Here is a 25,674-nt window from a genome sequence, read left to right as displayed (position 1 = left end):
ATATTATTTTTTAAATAATAGGAGTTTTTGTCATAGTATTTCCTGCTTTGGAGGCAAAACTTTAGTTTAGTCCCTGGCACAGTTTACCCCAAACCCTGTGAAACACTTTACCCAACAGATACCTTTTTTGGATACCTTCTTATCTTTCAAATAAAAAGGTCTTAAATAAGGTCAACAGATAAATAAAAATGTACTAATAAAACAAAAAGGTACAAATAAAGCAAAGCATGCAATGACTGTGGCAACTTTAACCATTGAAAGGGTAACTATGACAAAGGTATCACTTTCCTTATTCAAACAGATATTTTTTTCATGAATATATGATGTACCTGAAGAATGAAAGCTGTGTCAAATACTTGAATATTTATATGAACAATATAATGCCCATAGTCATGCGAAATGTCTTCATATCAGCAAGCATAATTTTGCATGAAAATATTGTTTCACTGAAAAAATTAAACACTACTTTCATATATATTGTCTTTCAATAATCCAAGCACTTTTTAAGTACCTCTTCAAAAATATGGCTATTTTCAAGGGTTTCCCAGGACTTAAATTTCAAAAAGTCAAAGTACTTCAAGCACCTTGTACGAACCCTGTTATTTAAGAATTGTATCATTATTAATATTAATAAATAAAATGGTCACATGAAAAAACAACAAAAAAAACAAATTAGTGACAGCTTACCCACTGACACATCTTACCCCACTCCCCCTAACTACATACAAATTACTACAAGAAGACTAAAAGAACTCAAATGGAAATGAGATCGATCAACAAACCTAGCTGTAGTTTGTGCTGTTGATCAGTGAAGATGATTCTGAACCAGCCTGGAGACCCACAGCTGAAGGCCTGACCGCAGCTCAGCAGAACCTTGTGCTTGAGGAAACACCTCCACACAGACAGCTCCTCTGCAAACGTCTTCTCCTTCAGAAACTACACACACATCACACACAAACTCGTTGAACTTTAAAGAATTTAGATGCAGACATCTGTTCTAAAGGTGCTGTGAGAGGTTATTCTGTAAACGCCCCCTGTGACCTCACCTTAGTCAAGTCTGCCCAGATGAAGAATCCCCCTCCCCTGTGCAGGAAAGGTATGTCCAGTTTCTTCAGCTCTTCCGTCAGGAAGATGTGAGCCTCTCTTAGCCTGCGTCTGTTCTCCGGGAGGAACTCATTATTCAGCCAGTCTGGAAACAGCAAGAAAACTCCCATAGTCATTTGCTGTTGTGAACGAATCATTCTTTTGAGTCAGATCTTGTCAATGAATCAGTCTAAACGATTTGTTCATGAATTAGGCTCTTATGGTTCTTGAGTTCAACTCAAGGACTTATGATCCAGTAGCAATGATTAATTGCCCACTGGAAGGAAAGATTATTAGGAAATAATGTTTTACATTTTGGCATATCCATGACCTTAGAAATCTTTTAAATGTAGTCATATAAACCATTTTAATTATACTTTTATGGTGCATTTTGGAAGCTTGAAGGCTAACATTTTAAAATGAATTTTCAGCATCATTACTTCAGTGTCACATGATCCTCCAGAAATCATTCTAATATGCCGATAGAGAGACAATTTTCAAACTTTTGACCAGTAGTGTAGATACTTTTAGTAAGAATTAAGCCAAGTATGGCAACATTTTGGAATTCCACAACAGCATAAAAAAACGTTTTAATATAGAAAAAGAGAGCCCTTGCATTTAGTCCATAAAAGCATGGGGAAAAAACAACCAGAAACAGTACTATCCTTTTGACATAATGTGATTTGGGACACACTAATACTAATCTTGCATAATAGACAGAAAAGAAAATATGGGAACTGTGAATCGGGAAAATGGTAAAGCAAGGGGAAAAAAATGTGTGTACCTCTATCTCGGAAAAGCTGGGCCATCTGGTATTGTGTGAGTCCCGGGACTCCATGGAAGGCGCCCAGCTGATCCAGGGCCTGTACCAAATCTCTGTTCTCCGAGTGGACCACGCCAACTCGCATCCCTGCCATTGCAAAGTCCTATATTTGTACATAACAGAAAGTTTGAATGCAGTGCTGCAATGCCAAGAATCAGAGGAAAGGCTTTTCTGACAGTTCAAATTACCTTACTGACGCCCCACATAACATGGGTTCTCTGGGGATCTGGCAACCTGTGGAAACATTGGTGTATTTTGTGATGATTAATACAAACACACTCACACGCACCTTGAATAAAAGCAGTCATTTCTGACATTACAGTAAAGATTAAAATAATCATTAAAATTTTAATTTGGACAACATTTTCATTTATGGGTGAAGTACACTTTTAAGTGGTTTGACACGAATTCATTAAAATATTCAATTTAACTTGACACCTAATGATGCATACTTCAATTTAAGCAAAGGGCATGTCAGATAAATATACGCAAGACTAAGTAAATTAGAATGAACAAAACACAGAAATAATAGAGAGATAGTTTATGTGCATGTCTCTCACCCGTCCAAGCTGAGAACGCTGTGAAAAGTGTCTGTCTCGCTGAACACAGAGAGCATGTAAATCTCATCTATGATCACATGAAGCTGGTGCCTGGAGCATGTGAGAGAGAAACAATGCGTAAATGAGTGCAGTTGAGGCTAGAAATTAACATTCATATGACATGCGTGAGCACAAATGCAATTTCTCATCAATAATGTGCAACTTAATGAAGCATATAAAAACATTTGGAAAACAAAGTGTGATCAGAGACCCAGTTAGTTAGCCAACCAAAAAATGAAAATAGATTTTTTTTTAAATCGTTTACTCATCCTCATGTTGTTCGAAACCTTCAAAGAGGTTTTGATGAATGCCGTTTTACATACTGCATAAATATAAAGTGACTAGAGCAGCACCCACACGATCTTATTTCTAAATGACAATGATTCGCCTGTTACTTCTTTGACCCTGCTCTCACTATTCGCTTTCATTATAATGGACAAAGAACAGCATAAACATTCTTAAAAACAGCTGTTGTGTTACACAAAAGAAAGTCTAAGTTCGGAATAAGGGTGAATAATATATGATCATTTTCAATTTTGGAATCGCTATCCCTTCAATATTTTTATACTGACAAAATTTCACTGGCTTCCAGATATCAAAGATCTGAATCTGAATGAAACGCTAAGCGCCGGCACCGCTTTAATAAACGTACCTTAGAAAAAACATTTCTGGTTTGCATCTTGAGACAAAACAATAACACTGACATATTTTAAGATATGTCAGTGCATGTTGCTTTCAGTTAAAACAGCTTTGCATTTTAGTCTGGGACTAGCTTAAGCTGTGAAACCGGGGGTAAGTGCGTTCGACAGACTTGAAGCGGAGCTGTGCAGACCAATCGGTGTATGACATCAAAGCACTGTTAAGAGCGATTAGAGAGTCGACGGCTCCATATGCTTTCGAATCGCTCTCTGTACTTTGATGTCATACACCGACTGGTCTGTGCAGCGCCGCTTCAAGTCGAACACACCTAACTGTTTTAATTCAATGCTTGTGAGAAACTGTTTGAACTCACATTCTGGCAAATTGTAGAAAGCTGGACATCTCTTCAGCCGAGTACACTTCTCCAAGTGGATTCTGGGGGTTTAACAGGATAAGGGCTTTGATGTTCAATCCCTATATAAAGAAAATACAATTTAAAGAGATCCATACATTGAGTTTTAAGTGTGTACATTTGTTAAAGTTAAAGTGTCTTCATTATGCATTTGAAAAGCTCCTAACTGTGTTATGGAGGTCTCCTACAATAGGTTTAAATACATTAAAGGTAAAAAAACACTTGAATTTTCTCATAATAAACATTGCACATCACCGTCATTGTTCGAAGATTCAGTCTCTATATATCCCTCCTTTCCGAGAGACTACTCTGCTCTGATTGGTCAGACGACCCAGTCTGTAGTGAACTTGTGATTGGTCTACCGTTTACAATGAGTGTCGGAAACGAAACGGCGATTACCATATCTGAATTTCAGCTGCGGATCTTCCTCAGCACTTGATACACAATGATACAAACCGTAACGACAGTGTCAACTCCAACGCAAGTCCTCATCCGCAGTGCTAAAAATGACCTTCTCGACATGTTGGCAACACAAACCTAACTCTTCCAGGCTTCAGCTACAACTACAGTGTTTGAGGGTCAAAGTAGACGTTGTTCACAGGCGGCCAATGAGGACCATAGGCTGGCATTATGCAAATCTGTTACATACGTTTGTAACAGGAAGAGAGACTGGAATTGCTGACGACTCATTTCAGCAGTTCAGAATCTATTCTTTCTTTTGGGAGACAATAAATGTATTTATCGTGCACTTCTTTAAAACTTTGCAGACCTTTTACATTCACAAACAACTACATTACACACTGCATGAAAGGTAATATTCAAAAATGCATAATAGGAGCACTTTAAATAAAATAACCTCTTTTTTGGCATCTTTAAGGGAGTTCTCCAGTTTCTCAACAGTTAGCTGGAAAGGTCTGACATCACTTCCTGTGAGCTGCACATATAGAAATAGAAAGATAAACAGAATAGCCACACTAAACAAAAATAAAACAGAAAACCACTGTAACATGTCAGTGTTACATTATTAAATCTTACACCTGAGCTTTCGCTAAGCACCTGATTATAAAGTGGCACATGGTGTAGTACGACACTGCTGTACAAGCCTACGTCCTCCGTTATAACACCATAGAAGGGCGACGGGATGAGAATGGCATCTGTAAAACAAGCACAAACAAAAAAAAAAAGAAAAATGTCCTTCAATTTGTACATGTGAGGCTAAATCACAGATGTGTGTTTGAGATTGATGCACTGTTAAAGAAAATCACTGAAATGGAGAAGTTGAATTCGGCTGAGAAAAATCGACTGTACAAGTACTTTCTGTATGGAGATATCTTACACAGAAAAGTTAAAAGACTGCAGTGAGTAATGCACAAGACAGGAAACGCATCAGCAATCGGTCATGTCACCGACACTGATGGTTATCAACCTAATTGAATCCATTTGAACCAAACTGAACAATTACTGTCTAACCTGCCAAATACAAGAGCTGAAAATTGATTTAGAGTTGTTCCCTGTGTCCCCTGTGGTTGGCTGATGCTTTTTTCGAGTTAGAAGCAGAAACTGATGTGTAAAATTCCCAGATAACTCAACACAGATTCAGTTCACATAATATAAAAAACAAAAGAAGAAATCAAGTCCAAGATCCTTTGAGAAAATGTTACTTTACATGAGAATCTTCAGTAAAACATTTTCTCGATGGATCTTGGACTTTGAACTTGTTTGGTGTGTGGATTCCTTTTGTTTTTTATATCTGTAAAACAAGCACACATTATCAGGTAATATTTTCAGACACATATGGTCACTTATTTGGTTTAATTTTGCTTAATTTTGATTTCAATGTTTACATAATTACTAAAAAAGCTAAATTTTTTAAATACAAATAAAATGTACATATTTTCTCAAATCAATCCAATACTCTAAATACTGTAGAAATTGTTTATCCATATCCAATGATTTCAATATATTTTGAAACACAAAGGAGAACTAACATTTTGTTATTCGGCAGCCAATGCTACTGGTCTATGCTAGTCATTTCAAAATGGCTAAATATAAACTGATTAATTAGCCTGGCCAATATACCCTACCATTCAAAAGTTTGTGGTAGCCTACGTATGATTTAAAAAAAAATATATAAAAATGAATACTTAAGATTCAGCATTAAATTCATCAAAACTGACAGTAAAGACCTTTATAATGTTACAAAAGATTTCTATTTTAAATAAATAAGCTGATTTTTTTGGACTTTTTATTCTTTAAAAGAATCCTGAAAAACATATTTAGCAGCACAACTGTTTTCAACATTGATAATAAGAAATGTTTCTTGAGCAGCAAATCCGCATTAGAATGATTTCTGAAGGAACATGTGACACTAAAGACTGGAGTAATGATGCTGAAAAATCTGCATATTCAGCAATTCATAGTAAGTGTGAGATTGAGAAGACAAAAAGTGCAGTTGTATTCTGTAGTGATCAGATGGTCTCATACCTCCTGGGTCACAGAGCGTTGCTGCTAAAGCCGAGAACAGAGACCCACAACCGTTCATAACAACAACCTGCAAAAAAACAAAGAAAATAAGCATGTGGACTGGATTTCTCTTTCTAAAGAAAGAGGAAGACTAACAGAAATAACACGGATGGTTTAATAACATCATGCTGATGTGTGCAAAAGCAGAAAAACTCACATTCTCTGGTTTTAGAGGTTTGGGAGAATGGCAGTAGTCTGACAGGAACTTAGCAACTTCCTCTCGAAGGCTTTGGGGGGAAAAGAATTCAGACGCAAGAACATCAATACTGTGAAATAAAAACCTAAGCACTTGATTTCAAGGAATTATAGTTTCTACACAGTTATGGGTAATGTAAACTTACAAACTGTGGCCTTTCCAATCGTGGTATTGTAAGAAAGCAGGGTCAATGTGAAGCATGTCAGGTCGCATCAGCTGTCGGAGAAACCAAGAATCACAATGTGCAACAAACATTGAAAAGTGATATCCAGACAATTCTTTATATTTTTGTTCATGCAAAGACTTTTGAAAGGCTTTCTTTTTTGTAATAACACTTTATTATTCTTCTGAAGACAATGCAAGTGGCACTTGCATGTCCAAAACTTAATAGGGTGGTTGCTAGGACATTGGTATGCTGTTGCTAAGGTGCTCTGAGTGGCATTTAGCTTGTTTTTATTCATGGTATGCGGTTGCTATAGGGCTCTGAGAGGCATTCTGAGAGAAATTCTGAGAGATATTCGTTTGCTAGGGTGTTTTGGGTGGTTGCTCACTGGCTAAAATAGCACATCTTCAAGATTCCATGCTATTGTGATGTATAGCTCACATCCTTTTTCTAAAGTAAGGGAGTGCTTACATGACACGGCTGTGTGTGAAATCACCCCCGTAGCCTTAAATAGTGCACTATTTGAGGGGACAGCCATTTGTAGTGGTGTCCAAAACCAAGTGGACGTGGATGTTATTGAGTGCACTCGTTCAATCCCACAATGCACAGCCAAAACGAGTGTACAACTGATATACGTTCAACAGCTAGAGAATACCCATAATGCCCTGTGAGAGTTGCGCCGTATTAATTCCGTGTCTGACCAGAAGATGGCGCCCGCAGCTGAATCATCCATTCATTTTCCAAACTGCTTGTCTAATGTGGCTACAGCGTCATATTATTTTTGAATTTGGAGCTTTCTAGACTGAGAAAAGCCAGAAAATGTATTTTTGGCTCATGTGGATGAAAGACAACAACTCCCAGAATGCACTTGCTTCGCTGCCCTAGGAGGCCACTCCCACCCAAGCCACGCCTACCGGTAAGAGAGCGCAGTTCAAAACAACAAGGCTAGGCTACTAGTGAGTCTCCGTGACGAGTCTGATTTCGAGATCGCCCAAAATGTCCAGGATTCGGCTTTTGCGTTCTACAGTCGCCATTCATTATGTTTACTGTGGCGAGCAGGACGAGGCTGAGGGGCGCGGGAGAACGGCGCGAGGCCGGTGGCGTGATTACTGATGAGGGACACCTGTGAGACGCACCAGTCTCGTATCTCTCACGGAGGAGCGGGAATTTTCTTAGCAATGCTATAACGCACATCAACCGATCACTTGTTTAGCGTTCATGTAAACTTTACATTCAGATTCACCATTCGGAATGAATTCAGTTAGATTGAAACAAAAGGTGTGCATGTAAACAAAAGCCGCTGTAAAGCAAAAGCCGAATCCCGGACATTCTGGACGATCTCGACGGCTGGACATGTCCGGGAAAAAGAGGATGGTAACCCCGACTACTCAGCTTTCTCCACAGAACAAGAGCCTGCTAGCTTAGCTTCCAAAAAAAGATGGCTGACACTATGTGTACATTCTGTGAGTGAGATCCCACCCTCTATGGGCGGGTTGAGAACATGCGGGACAGCCCCTACTACTGGTTGTAGTCTTTAGCCTCTGGCCAAAAAATCCTCCGATGACGCAAAATGCTGATTTTTGCGTCATTGGAGGATTTTTTCCAGACAAAAAATACATAAATCTCTCGTCTCAGGTGGATATGAGGGTGGAAAGCACGGTAATTTGAAAATACTACAGGTTTTCTACTAATACAAAGCTTAATGCTAAATCCTGAAGTATCCCTTTAAAGGTGCATTAAGCAACTTTTCATGTTAAAAATACCCGTTTTTCTAACCCATACATGCTTAAACAATTGCCTGATGGGCTGAATGAGCCCTTCTATGATCACTGCGATTGCCTCTATAATCCTGTACAGTAAAATAAATAAGAGGGATTCGGGACGGAATCGACTGGGCGTGACGTCATGCGCGTTCACGCTCACCTGGCTATGTCTGGCAGGTTTGTGTATTCGCCGCCATTATCCGCATCAGCGAAGACAACTCAAGCGACTTTTGCAAAAGTAGAAGATGGATTCAAAGAGACCGGCTTCTAGTTCATCCTAAACCCCAACGCAAACTCCACATAACCGCGTGCACAACTCTGGTTGCAGTTTCGCGTGTCGCCAGAAGGGGGCATAGTTCTGCAAAAACTCAGAGACTTGCGCAATGCACCTTTAATTATTACATTCCTTAATTAAGGTTTATTTATAGTTAGTTTACATGACAGAGTTAAAGATAACTTTTCATTACTACTGGAGCTACCAGTTTGCAAAGTTTCAAATGATTATTAAACAGCAAGCACACACTACGCAAAACTTCAGCCCTTTAAGCACACTTATTGTCTGAATTCACTCACTCCCTTAAGTGAACTATATAAGTGGACTAATGTAGGGAATAGGGCGATTTCAGACACAGCCACGGTTTTCAACTAAAAAGCTGTCTTCCTTCCGTAGTCTTCCTTTACAAAGTGACATTGCCAACTACTGGCCTGGGAGCAGAGCACAACCTTTTTAGTCATTTTCGCGGAACCGTCTGAACGGGGAACTTTTTGACAACGGTATCACCTGTACGCAAACATTTTCTAAAAAACGTTTCAGTTTTTAGTACATCGTTGTCGTGTAAGCATAAGTTTAACAGGTTTTATTCACCCACAACAACAAAAAAACAACTGAAAAAGGATCTTCGCTAATGAATGCAAAACAAGTAAATCACATCTCTTACCCTTTTCTGTAGGAGGTCAAAGCATAGCTTGTTTTCACTGGTTCCCAAGTTTATAATGCCCTGAAATAAATAGTATAAAAAACCACAGCAAATTACCACACAGCAGAAGCTAGATAAACACACACACAAAAAAAGTGTATTAAAATGAGAAAAACCACACAGATTTTCATATTGAATTTCCTAGGAGTCCCAAGAGACTTGTGGCCACTGCGTCAACCAAAGCAGTGCCTTAAAACCACTGACTTGCTTTATACAAGGCTTATAATATCAGAACAAGCAAGAACTCTCAGACAGAGACCGAACTAAGCAAGTGACTACAGATGGGTAGTTGACATGAAATGCAGTAATTTGTCTCAATAATCTCTAATATAAGCAGATTTTATGAAATCATTAAATCAGATATTACATGGAATATAATTGCCTTCCTGTAATTGGAATATTGTTTTAAAAATGTATGTCAAACTGCAAGATGATTTAAAATGAACTAGTTAAAGAAAAAGATTATAAATTTTTTTACAAAAAGGCCAGGCAGAAATGTTCACTTGAAATTAAATTTTGAAAATATGAAATGTTCAGTTAATTTAAACTAGGTATAGCCCCTCCTAACTAACTCATTCTTATTCATTACTATGATTTACTACCATGTGGGCCTGCACTGTGCAGTAAAATGTTTTTTTTTTTTTTTTTACTGATGGTGTCTGAATTTGGAAAAATAAATTATACATTTTACACCTTTATATACTTACACTACATTCAAAAGTGTGGGGTTTGCAAGACATTATAAATGTCTTTAATTTCAGAAATTTCTCTAATTTAATGCATCATTGCTGAATAAATATATATATAAAAAAAATCTTACTGCCCCCAAACTTTTGAAGGGTAATATATACATACTACCCTTTCTATCTATATATATCTATATATCTATATCTATATCTATATATATATATATATATATATATATATACATACATACAGTGCAATGCATAAGTTAATACACCCATGCTAAAGTTGACTAAAAAGAGGAATAAAAAATCTTATTTTGGAAATTGAACTTAATGCCTTAATTTAAAAAATTAGGAAAAATCCAACCTTTAAGGACACCAATTTTCTTTGTGAATGAATAATGTATCGTAAATAAATAAATGTTCTTCCTTAAAATACATGGTGCATAAGTTAGTACACCCCTATGTTAAATTCCCATAGAGGCAGGCAGATTTTTATTTTTAAAGGCCAGTTACTTCATGGATCCAGGATACTATGCATCCTGATAAAGTTCCCTTGGCCTTTGGAATTAAAATAGCCCCACATCATCACATAGCATTCACCATACCTAGAGATTGGCATGGTTTTATTTCAGTTAGCCTAAAAGCTAGTTTGATTTGCATTGCTCTAGGTATGGTGAATGCTATGTGATGATGTGGGGCTATTTTAATTCCAAAGGCCAAGGGAACTTTATCAGGATGCATAGTATCCTGGATCCATGAAGTAACTGGCCTTTAAAAATAAAAATCTGCCTGCCTCTATGGGAATTTAACATAGGGGTGTACTAACTTATGCACCATGTATTTTAAGGAAGAACATTTATTTATTTACGATACATTATTCATTCACAAAGAAAATTGGTGTCCTTAAAGGTTGGATTTTTCCTAATTTTTTAAATTAAGGCATTAAGTTCAATTTCCAAAATATGATTTTTTATTCCTCTTTTTAGTCAACTTTAGCATGGGTGTATTAACTTATGCATTGCACTGTATATGTGCTGTCTAATTGATAACTAATCACATCTAACATAAAAGTTATATTACATATTTACAAACTTTTATGTTAGATGATTTGACAGCACATACATATATAGACTATGACACGAGAAACTTTCCCTAAATTGTTATGCTGATAATATGATTTGTAATGCAAATAAAAATGCATTAAATTAAAATGTAAACTTGCAACATTTTCATTAAATTTTGAAAACACTGATAATGAAAAATAATAATAATAATAATAATAATAAAGTGGTACTGTTTCCAGGGAGACTAACATGAGGGTTTGAATTCTCGTCGTATTTGTTGTCATGATACTGGTTGTAGCCTTCCCGCAGGATTCCCTGGTGCAGCCGCATGCTGTTGCCACGGCGAGACAGGTATGTGCTGTACTGGGGTGTCTGATCACCCCAAAGCATGTTGGGTACAGCTTTGGCACTGTTGGGTATCAAGGTTTGTGAGGAGCTGGGCACAGGGGGCATTTCCCTCCTGGCGATGGCGCTCTGGTCTTCCGTCCCACGTGCCGAGCTCAGGACTCTGGTCAACATGGACATAAGCCGAAACTCATGTTCTCTCTCTTGCTTCGCTCGTCTCTCCTCCTGCTGCTCCCTCCGTTCCTCAGCCCGCGCCTCCTGCCGCATCCGGGCCTCCTCCAGTGCGAGGAAACGCTCTTCTGCTGTCTGCTGCCAGCTTAGATACCCAGCCATAGCGCTTGATAACCCCCCATCTGCCCCGCGAAGCACCCGCCGACGCTTCCTCTGATGGAACGATCCGGAAACCCCTTCCTGTTCACCATGGCTACCACTGTCTCTCATCGCCATGGGAGCAGTTGCCGGGGATACACCTGCACCGGAGGAGCCAGTCATGTTCTGGTCACTGCAATCTGTGGTGTGATATATATAAAAAAAATAAACATTAAATCAGTCCTGTTTAAAGTAAAAAATGTAATAGTAAAAAAACTCATCAACTGGTAACATAATTAAGGATTAAACAATCCTCTCAAAATTCTATTAAAACGACAGTTGGTGTGATAACATGCCAATGCTGTCGAGAACATCTGCGGTGCTGAAATAAGACACTGGATAGCAAACAGTGCCAACAGCAGACACAGCAATTCACTTGGCATAAACACTGCAATGCCTATGCACTGTTAAACCGCACAGTCCACCTAGATGAATATGGATCATCAGTTAAAACTGGTAGGTCAGGTCCATAGATATGTATACGTAGACGCCACATTCAAACACTCAAGATACTTCAGCACGTATTCAGCGTGTCACTCACAATGAAAATCAATAATGCCACAACATTTCACAGGTGAGAATGTGTTGGGTTTGTGTTATTATATGCATTAACAATATTACAGGTTTTTACTATGGTACTTATTAATGGATTTACTTTTACTATGGTAACTTTTGGTTACTTTATGGTCTTTTGCAGATATAGATATTCATATTCCAAACCTCTAAGACTTTTGTTCATCTTCAGAACACAAAGGAAGAACTTTTTGATGAAATCTGAGCCCGTTCTGTACTCTCCATTGACAGCTACGCAACTACCAGTTTGATGCTTCAAAAAGATCATAAAGAGATTGTAAAACTAATCCATATGAATGGAGTGGTTTAGTCCAAATTTTCTGAAGAGACTCGATTGCTTTATATGATGAACAGATTGAATTTAGGCCTTTATTTCACATTTAATTCATATGGAGTAGCTTTATGAACCTTTTGAAGCATCAAAGTGGTAGTTGCGTAGCTGTCAATGGAGGGACAGAAAGCTCTCAGATTTCATCAAAAATATCTTCATTTGCGCACCGAAGATGAACAAAAGTCTTACGGGTTTGGAACAACATGAGGGCGAGTTAATGATGAAAGAATGTTCATGTTTGGGTGAACTATCCCTTTAAAAATCTTGATGTTTTTCAACTTATCAAGGCAAAAAAATATTATTAAATTGAACAACTATATAATGCTATAAAAAGATTTCGATTTCAAATAAAAGCAGTTCTTTTTTATACCTTTCTCTGTTCATCAAAGAATTCAGATTTTTTTTTATTATGGTTTTCACAAAAATATTAAGTTGCACAATCAATGTTTCTTGAGCAGCAAATCAGAATACTAGAATGATTTCTGAAAAATCACATGACTCCACATGACAAATTAAGCTGTCCTCACAGGAAATAATTACATATTTAAAAAATATATTATAATAGAAAATGATTTTAAATTGTAATAATATTTCACAATATAACTGTATTACTATTTTTTTATCAAATTAATGCAGCCTTGTGAGCATAAGCGTCTTTTATCATAGAGTAGAATATTACAAACCAACTGGTAATGTATAGTATTACATCACATACCACATGTCAGACCTACTTTCTCCTCAAATAATCCTTATTATTGAGTCACACTCCCATACACACTCATCTATATCTTTCTATCCATATATGCAACAAGTGCCTGTATAGTGCAATATACTGTGTTCACTACATCATGCAGATGCTGTCTGGTTGCTGTTGCACTGTAATCACTGACATAATGCATCCATAAACATCCATGTTTGTTTATCTATTCATCAACTGATTGTGTATGATACCTGATGGGGAACAGATGACATGCGTGTTTCCCTGCTCTCCGTCCATCTCAGCCTGTTCGTCTGCGTTTGGACCAGCATTTTTGTGTTCAGCACCGGCTTCATCCTCCTCATCAACAGGTCCGAACTCGTAGAGCATCTCGGGAGGGCCCGCCGCTTCATCATCCGAGCTCATCACCTCCGTCTTGATCTCCAGGATTTCACCCGGTCTGGGCGGGTTAGTCTCTGACCCCTGCAGTCCGATCACCTGGTTCGCAACCGAACCGCTCCACAAGGGCAAAGTAGAACCCGAGGTTGCGGCTGATCGGTTACTCTGAGCCCTCTCCATCAGCTCGTAATACCTCGCGGATCTCAAAGTCTTCTGTTTGTACTCAAGCTTCAACTTTTTGATCTTCTCCCTGCATTGATCCCCGGTCCGGTTGATGCCCTTCTGCCGCAGAGTGCTGGCGATTCTGTTGAACACATGCTGGTTTCTGAGACAGGTTACCAGCTCGGTTTGGACCGGCACGTCCGACCAGATCTGCAGCAGCTCCAGTACCTCTGGTTCGGACCAGTTGCTGCCGCGTTCGTACTTTTTACCGTACACGTGAATCAAATGCATCGCAGCACTACAAATAAAGCTACAGTGTTATATTTATAGATTGCTGCAAATATGTTCACGCATTGGTATGGCACCGCGTTTATGTGACTAAAAGCAAATGCATTAAAATATTAAAACTCCAACGTGTGTTACTGTAATCAATCATCTAAAAACGAGCACTGGTCGCCTACTTTACCCAGACAGGAACCAGATTCCTTTACTTTCTACAACAGTCTTGGTGCATTTTCAGCTCGATGCTTTTGTTCTTTTTTCAAACAAGTCCTGATACATCCGGGTTCACGGCACATGCGTGCTGTCCTTATTCCGGGATAAATTTGGACCGTGACAACAAAGAACGGCGCTGCGCATGCGCTGAAAGAGGCCCTTTGAGGAGACTCACTTGTTGCTCGGGCGCGCCATCTAGTGAATACATTAGCATTTTGAGCCATTGCGCGATATTTATTCACATTTACTTATTAGTGAGGTGGATTGGCATTTGTTAATAATATTGTATTAAACAACAAACAAAATTAACATATGTTAAAATGACAACTAAACTATTTTTTTCCCCTAATTTCTTCAGTGTGTCTGGATGTATTGATGCACAGTTGTATTTTATATTAAAGTTACATTGTAATAAATGTAATGCTTATTTTTAGTTAATGTTTGTTAATTAATGTTAACTAATGGGACATTATTGTAAAATATTATGGTGATTTTTATTATTGCAGTATTATTCCTACTGGACATACCTTCATTGTTGTGCCCCTGATATTGCTCTAATTGGATTGCCTGTGAAATATTTGTTTTCCCCTCCTATTTTCTAAAAAGAGATTGAAAATGTGATGTAAATAAAGCATGGTTAAGTATTTGAGGGAGCTGCAGGGTTAAGACAAGGTAACCTGTGCAGCCCTTTTCATTTATTTTGTTAAAGGATGCAATTTATTTTGTAGAGATTATTTCATAATAATTAAAATATATATTTTTTTATTCATTTTATACTTGGGGCTTTTCACTCCTAGCCTAGATGAACTATAATAATCCTGTACATTTGCATTTATTCTTCATTTACTTTTTTTGTGTGATAACTTTGGCAATAAAAAAAAATCATAAAAAAAGTTTCAAAATAATAATAATAAAAAAAGAGCTGCAGGGACTAATAAAATCAGCTTAGCAGGAGTAGAGCTGGGTCAGCGAAGAGGAATCCTTGAGTGAAATTCTGTTTTCATTTCGTGACTTGCATGCTACTGCTTTCGGAGTAAAAAATATTGGCAAAACTGTTAATCTAATTTATGTCTGTCAAAGCAAAAACGATGCTGGTGATTACATGTAGCCCTTGCTCCACATTGAGAATGATCCAAATGTAATCTAATTCATTCACAGCAAAAATTTACTTATACCCTCAAGTTTATGAATTTGACTTTCATTGTGTGGAAAAATACTCCATGAAAATGAACAACTTCCTAACATTCCCAACATATTTCCAAAGAAAATAAGTATTGGAACAACATAAGGATGTGTAAATAACGGTAACAATTTCAATTTTTGGGTGAAATGTTTCTTTAAGAATTTTATTTCGTCGCTAAAGTAACGTTAAATACATATTTGCTACTGCATTTGAAAGAGCTTTGCGATGAGGGAAAATAATAATTATTTTATTGAAACCGTGTGTCTGAATCCTCCAGATGGAGCCCAAGAATAGCAGACCGCAAATAGTCCAGAAGCCTCATACCATGACGTACTTCCTGGGAATTGTAGGCCATTTGTGATTAGTAGAGATTTGTGTACGGATGTATCCCGTTATTTCCATAGAACAATAAAGCAGACGCGACCGATGACACATGACACCGGCACAGAGCTTTTCATTTTATTTGCAAACATTTAGATAATAAGTGTATAGCACGGAGATCTGAAGACACAAGATTTATAAATAATTAAAATAAAGGAATAACGTTACATTACAGGAAGACGCGCGCACTGTTGAAAGTTTCATCGATCTGCGCGCGCTCGCCGCGTGATGCTGAGTTGAGTTCGCGGGGTGTCGCGGAACGAATATACTCCGTTATGGTTTCTCAGAGGATATACTTAACATTTCTGTCGTGAATGGAGTTCATTCCGGAGCTGTAGAGAGAAATGTGAGCTCGTTACCGGATTCCGAGGCTGTGTTGAAGCGCAATGACAGCTCGGTCTGTGCTCGAGGAGGGGTCAACGGTCTCATTTCTGAGGTAAATGACAGTTCGTGTGTCGTCTTTATTTAATCTAATAAGAGCGGAAAACTGAGGTGAAGTTAACGGTAAGAAAGTTTTGATTTATTGAATTTCTTTACGTTTTCGCCCAACTTCTGAGAGACATTTCTTACAATTTGAGTGAAATAATTTGTGAGTTTTTTTTTTATCCCTTTTTATTCATTCGTACAGTAACGTTATATTTGTGTGTTTTTTTTTTCGACCGTTTTCGACAATTCGACCGTTAAGTTTTGCCTTAACGTAACGTTACACATTTTGTTAAACTGTTCTGAGATGTATTAACGTTATTTTGTAATGACAAAAAAGGTGACTTAAAGAGATAACGTTAACGTTACTTCTCTCAAAAATGATAATTCGGTCATCCTACTCACCCGAAATAACGTTGTTCCAAACCAATAGCCTATGACTTTATTTCCTCAGCAGCACAAAAGGAGGAAGAGATGCTCGGCTCAGTAACGCTCACCGTTCACTTTCATTTCACCTGTTTTCCATAACGTTACTACTAATATGAATGGTGGTTGGTCTTCCACTAAAGAAAGAAAGTCATTCTAGCACATAACAATATTTTAAACGTACACAAAATCCTTCATAGATTTATCATCGCTCAGTGCTTTCAGCGTAATTGAATGATTTCCGTTGGTCTGACTGATTTACGGTGCACGTGAGCTCCTCTTAACGGATGAACCCAATGAAAATTCATAGCGTTCAGTGCAATAAATGGACGTAGTATTGTGCTATTCTTTGTGTCATGTAGTTCGTATGATGACTGTAATGATCCTCAGAATAGAATAGCATTATTATTAAGTCTTTTCACCTCGAAACATTCATTCTGTTGGCAGGTTTGATTATGAAACATGTTGTTTTTTTTTACCCACAGGGCTTTTTTAAAACAGGCAGTGTGGTCATTTTCTGTATTGATCCTAACAAGAGAGAGAGGAAAGAAAGAGGTAGAGATAAACAGAGTATTTGTGCGCTGTCTGTCCCTCTCTAATGAGTGACTAAGCACTTCGGTTCCTGCCCTTACGCCCATCATGGATCATTAAAGGTTTAGTCGTAGTTGTGTTTGATGAGGAGTTACTAAGGCATAGTAATTACTGTTCTTTCTTCCCCAGAGAGCACGCTATAAAAATTTGGCCCTCCTAGCCAGCAGCATACAGTAGAGCATCGCCCAAGACTTCTCCTCTTGCAAGCATGCAATCTGTCAGGATCCTCAGAGACAGTTAGATAATCATACTCTCCATTCGATTCAGGCTTTAATGGGTGCTCAGAGTCATTAAATATGAAAAATAAGTCATTTGAAGTGTTGGACGAGATTGATTGCCCGACCTCCAAAATGTTCTACGTGACTGGCTTCACATTTTGATTGTCATTTTGGCTTTGTGACCTGTTCCTGAAGCACCAGGAATTCATGATTTACTAGAAAATGCGCAGATGTTCAGTTCTAGAAACCAATTATTTTGATTCCGTCTCTGGTCAGTGTTGCGGTTGCAACGCAATTACCAGAATTCCCTCTGGACTGGTTCCACGTTCTGCTTGTAAGCTAAAAAAAACTTGTTTCCAAAACAAAAAGCAACACAAAGACCTTGTCAGACCAAATAAAGAGACGAAAGGACAAGCCGCAAGCCCTGTTTGGATGTCAGAACAGCAACAGACTAGCAATCAACAGCCTTTCTGTCACATCTTACATATGTTGCGCTCTGAAGGTGAGCCCTTCATTACCTCCAACATTCATCCATTAGAAGAAGCTTTCACAAGTGGCTGCATTATTAAATTAGTCTTGTCGAGACAGGCGAAAGATTGAATAAGGGGGATTGGTTAACCTGAAAGGGAGTTATTTGACAATACTGAAAATGTCTTATGTTTAAGAGTGCTAGAGGCGGCGAATCATTTTCCAAGAGCTGACCTCTCATCCATTACCTTTTGTAGATTTGTCTTAGCTGCTGATTGACTCAGTCTGCTTAAAATGAGCTTAATGAAGTCTATTAATTGGTTCAAGCAATCGATTAGGTTTAGATATGACAGGCATTGCTTTTTCTGTTACTATAAAACGTGCAGGTACAGTATCTCTCTCTCTCTCTCTCTCTTTCTCATTTTCTGTGCTTGCGGAGGTGTGACATTCACAGGTTTCATCAGTAAGACACACATGGTTTTCTCGTCTTTCCTCTCCAGCTCACTGCACTGTGCCAGCCCTTAATGAGCTCTGTAATGCAGATTTTAGACGTGACGATTTGTTTGTTTCTTCAGCAGGCCTTTTACCAAGATCCTCACTTCTTCCTACCAGGAGCTGCTATTTAAATGCTAAACTCTGCATTGTAGCCGTCATACTCGGAGGAATTGTTTTGCTAATGGCACTCTCTTGGTTTAAACGACATTGTGCAGGTTGGCGCTATAATTTTAACACTATTGCTAGACCTCATGTGTTATGCCTTTACTCTAGCAGGAAAATGCTATGAATTTTCACGCTCGCTTTCTTCGAAAGCACACGCCAGGCTGTGTTGTTCATGCTCTGTTTTGTTGTAGAGGGTGTCTGGGGTTGTACACCGTGCCCTGAGCCAAGCTTTGAGCTTATTTACACAGTCAGCAAGAACTGAGCTGTCTCTAAGGAGCTGCTCAACTCTCACGGGACTCCCTCTTGCTGTCGGAGAGAGCTTCTCTGACGGATGGTGCAATACTCAAGCTACATGGTCATCATCCCAATGTATATGTCAAACCTTGAATAAAACACATTCTGTCTTTCACAGACCCTGAATGCTGTTCCTAAAATGTTCTTCTGGTAGAAGAATTCTAAGTATTCTAAAAATAGTCCATACTTATAGTGTATATACTAGGGCTGTAGTACTCGAGTCCGGACTCGAGACCGTTTTTCTATGGACTCGGACTTGTCTCGGACTCGCTGGTATTCGGACTCGGACTTGTCTCGGTCTCGGCCACTGGTCTTGCCAAATATGGCTTTTGGTCTCGACCGAGTCCAGGTTTCTTTATTATGTTCCCAGTAATAACTAGGCTTGGGTATCGAGTATCGAGTATCGATTGGAACCGGGACTAGCTTTGCGATTTTCCCGGAATCGTTCAAAAGTTTAAATTTCGATTCCTAGTTTCGATTCCCAGTCTGCCGACCGGAAGAAGACACCGCTGTTAGGGGCTGTTTACACCTGGTCACTTCATGCGTTTTCTCAGATTGGATAGCTATCTGATTTATCAAAACGATTCCATTTACACCTGGTCACATAAATGTGTTTTTGCGAAACGGATTTATCCGATCTTCAATTCCTGCGCTATATGCAGATTTAACGGAGTGCACGTCACTGAAAGCAACAGATATGAGCTGCATTTTATTGATCATCAGCTAATTTCAAAATCAAAGACCGCAATAAGAGAGAGTGGCAACAGCCCTGGTAAGATCATTTCGTTTCTTTACTTTTAATGATGATGATTGTGTGATAAGCGTCTGCGACTTACTTTCACTTTACTTTGCGATAGTTTGCACGTTGGCTTAATGAACAGATGCTCAGCTTCTCATCTGCAGTGACGCGCGTGTTCCAGTATTGTCGTATCTGGCTATTATATTACATAGCCTATAACACGCTCTCACACGTTTATTTATTTTTTATTTTTTTTGCATTTTTGGGAGGAGGACAATTTACATATGTGGTTTCAACAACCAGATGCATTTACACTTGTCCAGTTTCGTCTGGAATGCGGCCCAGGCCACCTCCTGAAGTGGTTTGAGCGATCGGATTCATTTTACTCACGTTCCCCTATTAACTCACAGTGCCTCATAAAATGTATTCAGAGCAAACAACCCTGATGTTAAACCTTAAAAACGTAGGGTAGAGTGGGGGAAAACGCCCCCCTTAAGGAAAATGTGACATTACAGTGAAACAAAACATAAATGTGACTAGAATTGCCATCCCGGTTTTGAGTGACTATGGCAGGAGTTATGGGGGGCGTTTTACCCCTCAGCGTAGGGGGCGTTTTACCCCACAAGCTATGAGTTTTTTAAAATAATGTTTAATTTTTAAAATATAATTATATTCCTTATAAATAATATATGATCTCAAACTACAGACTTCACTATTCATCTATCATACATCACTGCGATATCCTGCAGAACAATATTCTCTTAAACACTTATTTACTAATATCTGAAAATTATAGCATTTACCATGTAATCCTCTTCTCTTCAAATGTGTCGCTGGTGTCAGCTTCTCCATAGAGATTTGTATATCCCCGTTATCAACGTAGTGCATAGCAACAGTAAAAACCTATATTGACTACTTTTAGTGGTTATTTTGGGAAAAACAGGTGGGGGGCGTTTTACCCCAGGGGGGCGTTTTCCCCCACTCTACCCTACTTATATGATGTTTTCTTATTCTTCGGTATCTTGCAAGTTACAACCATATTCTCTTGTCCTCTGCTCGTTCGTTTGAAAACTGCGCGCGATGCCGGCGAACGTAAAATAAATAAATAAATAAATGATGAAAACACATTTACACATGAGTGTAAACAACCTTATTTAGCCTATTTTACCTGATAGCCCATTTAGGTCAGACTATTTCCTTAAGAAAGACCGTTGGTTAGCTTAGCTCATTTAAAATAATCTAAAAAAAATTGTTTAAAATAGATTTGATATTTATATTGTACTGTAGTTGAAAACAGCCCTGTGAGAAATTCATAGTAAAGTTCATAAAAAGTAAAAAATTCATAGAATTAAAATTGATCTAAACTTTTTTGACCCTACCTCTTAAAAGAATCGGAATCGAGAATCGTTAAGAACCGGAATCGAAACAAGGAATTGGAATCGGAATCGGAATCGTTCAAATTCAAACGATACCCAACCCTAGTAATAACGTATTATTGTAGTATGGTTCCCGGACACTTCCGCAGAAACCTCCGTAGATGACGACCTGCGCGTGTGTTATTTATTTTCTACTATTTGCTACTGCTAATACCAGCGCATATAGCTGAAATAACAGATCCGTCTATTCACTGCCGATCATAATATCAAATTGCTGCAATATGGACTAGTGACTGTGAGTACTAAAGACTGCTATCAAAGTCTGATTGTTCAGCGAGTCTCTGCAAATGAGTGCAGGTTCATGTACTACACATACTCAAGTAGGCTGCACGTTCATCTTCAGCATTTCATCGTCAGATACGCTCAGAAACCCGTCAAAATAAAAGTTCGGTTTAACGTGAAGAAATTATCACAGATATATTTTACTGGAGTGAAGCTATATTGTCATTTAGTTGCTCAAATGCTCAGTACTAGTACCTAGCAGTGGGTAATAGTAGTGGGTTGGTGTTTGTATATCAGTTCTAACACTGCTATTATGAGGTATCAAGGGGAATATCAAGGGGAATATCTATACTTAAAAATCCTGGGTGTTGTGACACTGTTTTTGCTTTTAGATAACAAATAATAACCCAAAATGATTGTCTTGATAATGTCATGCATAAGACTTTTTTTCCCTGTCCTGTCCTGGACTCGGTCTTGACTCGGACTCGAGCCTCTTTGGACTTGGTCTTGACTTGGACTCTAGCCTCTTTGGACTTGGTCTTGACTTGGACTCGACTAGTCCTGGTCTTGGACTTGTCTTGGACTCGACAAAGGTGGTCTTGACTACAGCCCTAGTATATACACTACCATTAAGTAGTTTTGAAAGAAATTAATACTTTTATTTATCAAGGATGCATTTAATTGATCAAAAGTGATAATAAAGGCATTTATATATTTATTTATTTATTTATGAACATTTATTAGAGGATCAACCCCATGAGATGAAACATCTCGTTTTCATGGGGGTCCTCAGGATCATGTCCAAACAACATAAAACAGCAGAACAACAGAGTAGATACAATCAAATAAATCAAAGAAATCATAATAATAATAAAATAATAATACAACAACAATAAAAGAAAACAAAAACCTTAGCGCACACACTCAAACACATTCACACGCACCATACGGACAGGCACGCCCGCACACACACACACACACACACACACACACACACACACACACACACACACACACACACACACACAAGCTCTCACTATCCCCACCCATCACAGATAGACATTCATATATATATACACACAAACATAACATGACACATATCGATGCTAAATCTGAAATGCTAGAAACATAGACAAGTATTCTGAAGACGTGTTAACAAAGCAGTTCGGAACAGAGGAAAAGACGTAAGCGAACGAATGGATGCAGGAAGGCTGTTCCAGTCACGAGGGGCTCTAACACAGAAAGCATATTTCCCAATTTCTCTCTTAACTCTAGGGACAGTAAAGAAGATCTGTTCATTGTGACGACGGCTATATTGTGAACTGTAAGGCACTAAATATTGCGATTAAATAATATGGAAATTGAAAGTAAATACATTTAAAAATGAGCTGAAGCCAATGATATTGTCTTCTGGCTGAGGGTGCAAGCCAGGACAGCTGTTCATACATCACACAATGATGTTTCCTATAGGGGCAGCGAAGGACGAATCGGCACAGGCTGTTGTATACCACATCAAGAGAATGTAGACAAGTGGCAGTAGTGTTGGCATATATAATATCTGCATAGTCCAGAATAGGTAGCAACAACTGAGAGACTATCCTTCTCCTAACCTGAAAGTTAAAGCAGTCTATCGATTGATATAAAGTTTTAAGACGAAAGCTAAGTTTGTTTTTAAGCGCGTGTACATGAGCTTTGAATGAAAGATCAGTTTCTAGCCAAACACCGAGATATTAAAATTTTTCGGTTGGCTCTAGAGGAGAAGAATCAAGAAAAAGCAGATTAAGATTATTTCTATCTTTCTTCTGGAAAAGCATACAGTATTAGTTTTGACTTCAGCAGGAGTTTATTAAATGACAGCCACTGCTGTACAGAATCAAAGTCATGTTGTAAAGAATAGTTTATGTCGGGAATATTTGGTTTGGAGCAATATATAAGATGAATGTCACATTCTGAACAGCATACATATGTATATAATATTGTTATTATTATTACTACTATTATTAATTTTCATTTGAAGTCACACTATAGCTTTGAGAACAACATTCATTTGATTTCTGAGATAATCTTTTTGACCAGTTTTGTGCATTGAAGCAACTGATTCAAAAGTTCATTCATCCATTTCAGAAGAATAATTTGTTGACAAAAGCTACTTTTCATTAACGTTCCAGAGCTAGGACAGATATTAAGGTTTTCAGTGAGTGAATAATTATTTGAATTTCCATCTATATCTCACACACAGCTATTAAATGACAGATCACACTACTTTTATGATACTTTCATGTTGCTTTTATGCCCTTTTGATATATGAAAGCTTTATTTTCCCTTGTAATTGCATGAAAGAGCATAGAAAACACTGCACATTTTTGTTTCACAGAAGAAGGAAAAGTCTCAGGTTTGGAATCACGAAGGGGAGGAAATGATGACAGGATTACATTTTTCGGTGAACCGTTTCCTTTAAGACAAGCAACATCAGCGTGTCCTTTTTTGTGAACTTGCTCTAGATACACGCACATAGCAAGTGGGTACAAGTTGCGAAACGCACATTCTCCTCCTTGTCCTACAAAGTGTTGTTTGTATCCCAGTTTCCCTTTGTGTAGTGCTATCAATAGCACTCAAGACACCTTTATGAAAATATATGACTCGCCACGGTCCCTCTGAGGATGTTTTCTGACAGAACAGTTATGCTTAGATAACCTGAGCTTTATAGAAAACGATGGGCCTCCTGGTGCTCTAGTATTTCTTTTCTGACACTCTGTCTTATCTTCTCCAGGTTATTACAGTGCTGAATTTACAGTGCAACCCACAGATGCATTAGAAAACAAACTCCATCTAGAAGACCAGAAGGCTTGGAGACGAAGCACTCCTGTTCATGGAGGGCCGCTGGACCCTGGCGCTGTTTCTGGGGGCGTACCTGGTCCTCCTGGCTTCTGAGGTACGCTTGATTACAGGCCAAGGCATCTACACCAACACGTGGGCCGTCCACATTGAAGGGGGAGCCGAGGAGGCTGAGAGGATTGCACAGAAACATGGATTCATCAGTCATGGGCAGGTGAGTGGTATCAATACTTTATCAAAAATTCATCTCCTGTTTCTTGTGAGAGTTGCTATGTTTGTGTATGTGGACATAATGCTGCAAGAGGTTTGTAGTGATGTTCTAGTGCATCACTCACCTTCTTGCTGTCAAGCTCTGTTGCTTTACACAAGAGGAAGACAGATTTGCACAAACACACATGCTCACACAATTGCGACGGCCCCTCCGAGAAGTCCTTGTAGATGCTTGTCGAGTCGCCTTTCCCTTGCATCTGTCACTGTTCAATTCTTTAGAATGGAGATGCGTCAGCTGTGATTGGGGAAATTAATTTCGGCTTATGTTGTATTCTGTTTCCCTGCTGCCCGCATTGTCTCATTTGTCTCGCCAGATGTTCCCTCTTCTGTTGTTATGGTATTAAACGCTTAGCTGGGAAACGAAAAGCAGGAATGTATCTGACAGCTGAAACATTGTATGTGAATTAATCCCTGTGAGTGCAATGCCCTCTGAGCTCGCTGTGAGGAGTCTGTGAATAGCACATGTGGGAGGACAGGAGTGGAAAGAGCTGCCAAAATGAAGCTCTCCTATCCCTTCTTCTCCTCTCCTTTCTCCTTCCCTCTCACATTTACCCTATTGTAAATCAGACCACAAACACTAAACACTTCTAACCCTGCTGAAATCCAGATTATAACAATTTAAACCATTTCTTGACCTAGTTGGTCTAGTAATTCTTTTTACTTGCCCTGCCAACATTTTCACAGGCCCCCATCACGAAATGATCAGTTCTTATTTTTATCATGTAAGATTTTATAGAAATAATAATATATTTTTATTAAATGCTTTGAAAAGAAAATTTGCAATAAGAAGTTAAACCGCAGTAATGTAACTCCATAAAATCTTCTATCTTGTCTGTCTGAATTCTCCTTTAGGTCTTCTTGTGCTTGAACAGACAAATACACACAAAATTGTCAAAATGTCTGCCTTGGCGGGTATTAGGGCTGCACGATATTGAAGAAAAATGCGATATGCGATAACTCATTAAATAATGCGATATTCGATATGCGATACGATAATGATTAAAGTGTATAAAATTTACTTAAATGATGTTTTATTAACAAAGTTCGGGAGGAGCAGGTTCAGATAATTAACCAAATTATGCACAGCTGGAGATTAATCAGGAATCACCTCAATGACAGACAGAGTATAAATTCACAGCAGACCTATCTCTGTTCATTGAAAGTTTGTCAGCATCCCTCCTCCACCCCATCTCCTCACTTCCAGTTCCATCTACACTTACCAACTG

The 25,674-nt window shown here is 38.4% G+C and overlaps 2 protein-coding genes across 3 annotated transcripts in view; one reads left to right on the top strand and one right to left on the bottom strand.

The window, feature by feature from the left end:
• accs (1-aminocyclopropane-1-carboxylate synthase homolog (Arabidopsis)(non-functional)) overlaps positions 1-14,437 on the bottom strand; it is a 16,507-nt gene extending 2,070 nt beyond the window's left edge. Inside the window, exons 1-14 of the mRNA XM_084397205.1 lie at positions 13,501-14,437; positions 11,181-11,785; positions 9,140-9,199; positions 6,421-6,491; positions 6,237-6,306; positions 6,041-6,107; positions 4,613-4,710; positions 4,413-4,490; positions 3,518-3,618; positions 2,467-2,556; positions 2,095-2,140; positions 1,868-2,009; positions 1,047-1,189; positions 783-936 (exon numbers count right to left, since the gene is read on the bottom strand). Of these exons, the coding sequence (XP_084253331.1) occupies positions 783-936; positions 1,047-1,189; positions 1,868-2,009; positions 2,095-2,140; positions 2,467-2,556; positions 3,518-3,618; positions 4,413-4,490; positions 4,613-4,710; positions 6,041-6,107; positions 6,237-6,306; positions 6,421-6,491; positions 9,140-9,199; positions 11,181-11,785; positions 13,501-14,098 (2,323 nt within the window). The 5' untranslated portion in view covers positions 14,099-14,437. The remainder of the gene's footprint in view (positions 1-782; positions 937-1,046; positions 1,190-1,867; positions 2,010-2,094; positions 2,141-2,466; positions 2,557-3,517; positions 3,619-4,412; positions 4,491-4,612; positions 4,711-6,040; positions 6,108-6,236; positions 6,307-6,420; positions 6,492-9,139; positions 9,200-11,180; positions 11,786-13,500) is intronic.
• Positions 14,438-15,838: 1,401 nt separating this feature from the next.
• furinb (furin (paired basic amino acid cleaving enzyme) b) overlaps positions 15,839-25,674 on the top strand; it is an 87,856-nt gene continuing 78,020 nt past the window's right edge. The window contains exons 1-2 of one of the 2 annotated variants that reach the window (XM_084397817.1): positions 15,839-16,302; positions 24,114-24,392. In XM_084397817.1, the coding sequence (XP_084253943.1) occupies positions 24,213-24,392 (180 nt within the window). In that variant the 5' untranslated portion in view covers positions 15,839-16,302; positions 24,114-24,212. Of the gene's footprint in view, positions 16,371-24,113; positions 24,393-25,674 lie in introns of both variants that reach the window. The other variant, XM_084397818.1, reaches the window with a different exon arrangement.

Source organism: Rutilus rutilus, assembly GCF_951802725.1.
Source record: "Rutilus rutilus genome assembly, chromosome: 23".
In the NCBI taxonomy this organism is placed as follows: Eukaryota; Metazoa; Chordata; class Actinopteri; order Cypriniformes; family Leuciscidae; genus Rutilus; species Rutilus rutilus.
Note: the sequence above shows the minus strand (reverse complement) of the source record. Positions and strands in the feature narration are given on the sequence as shown.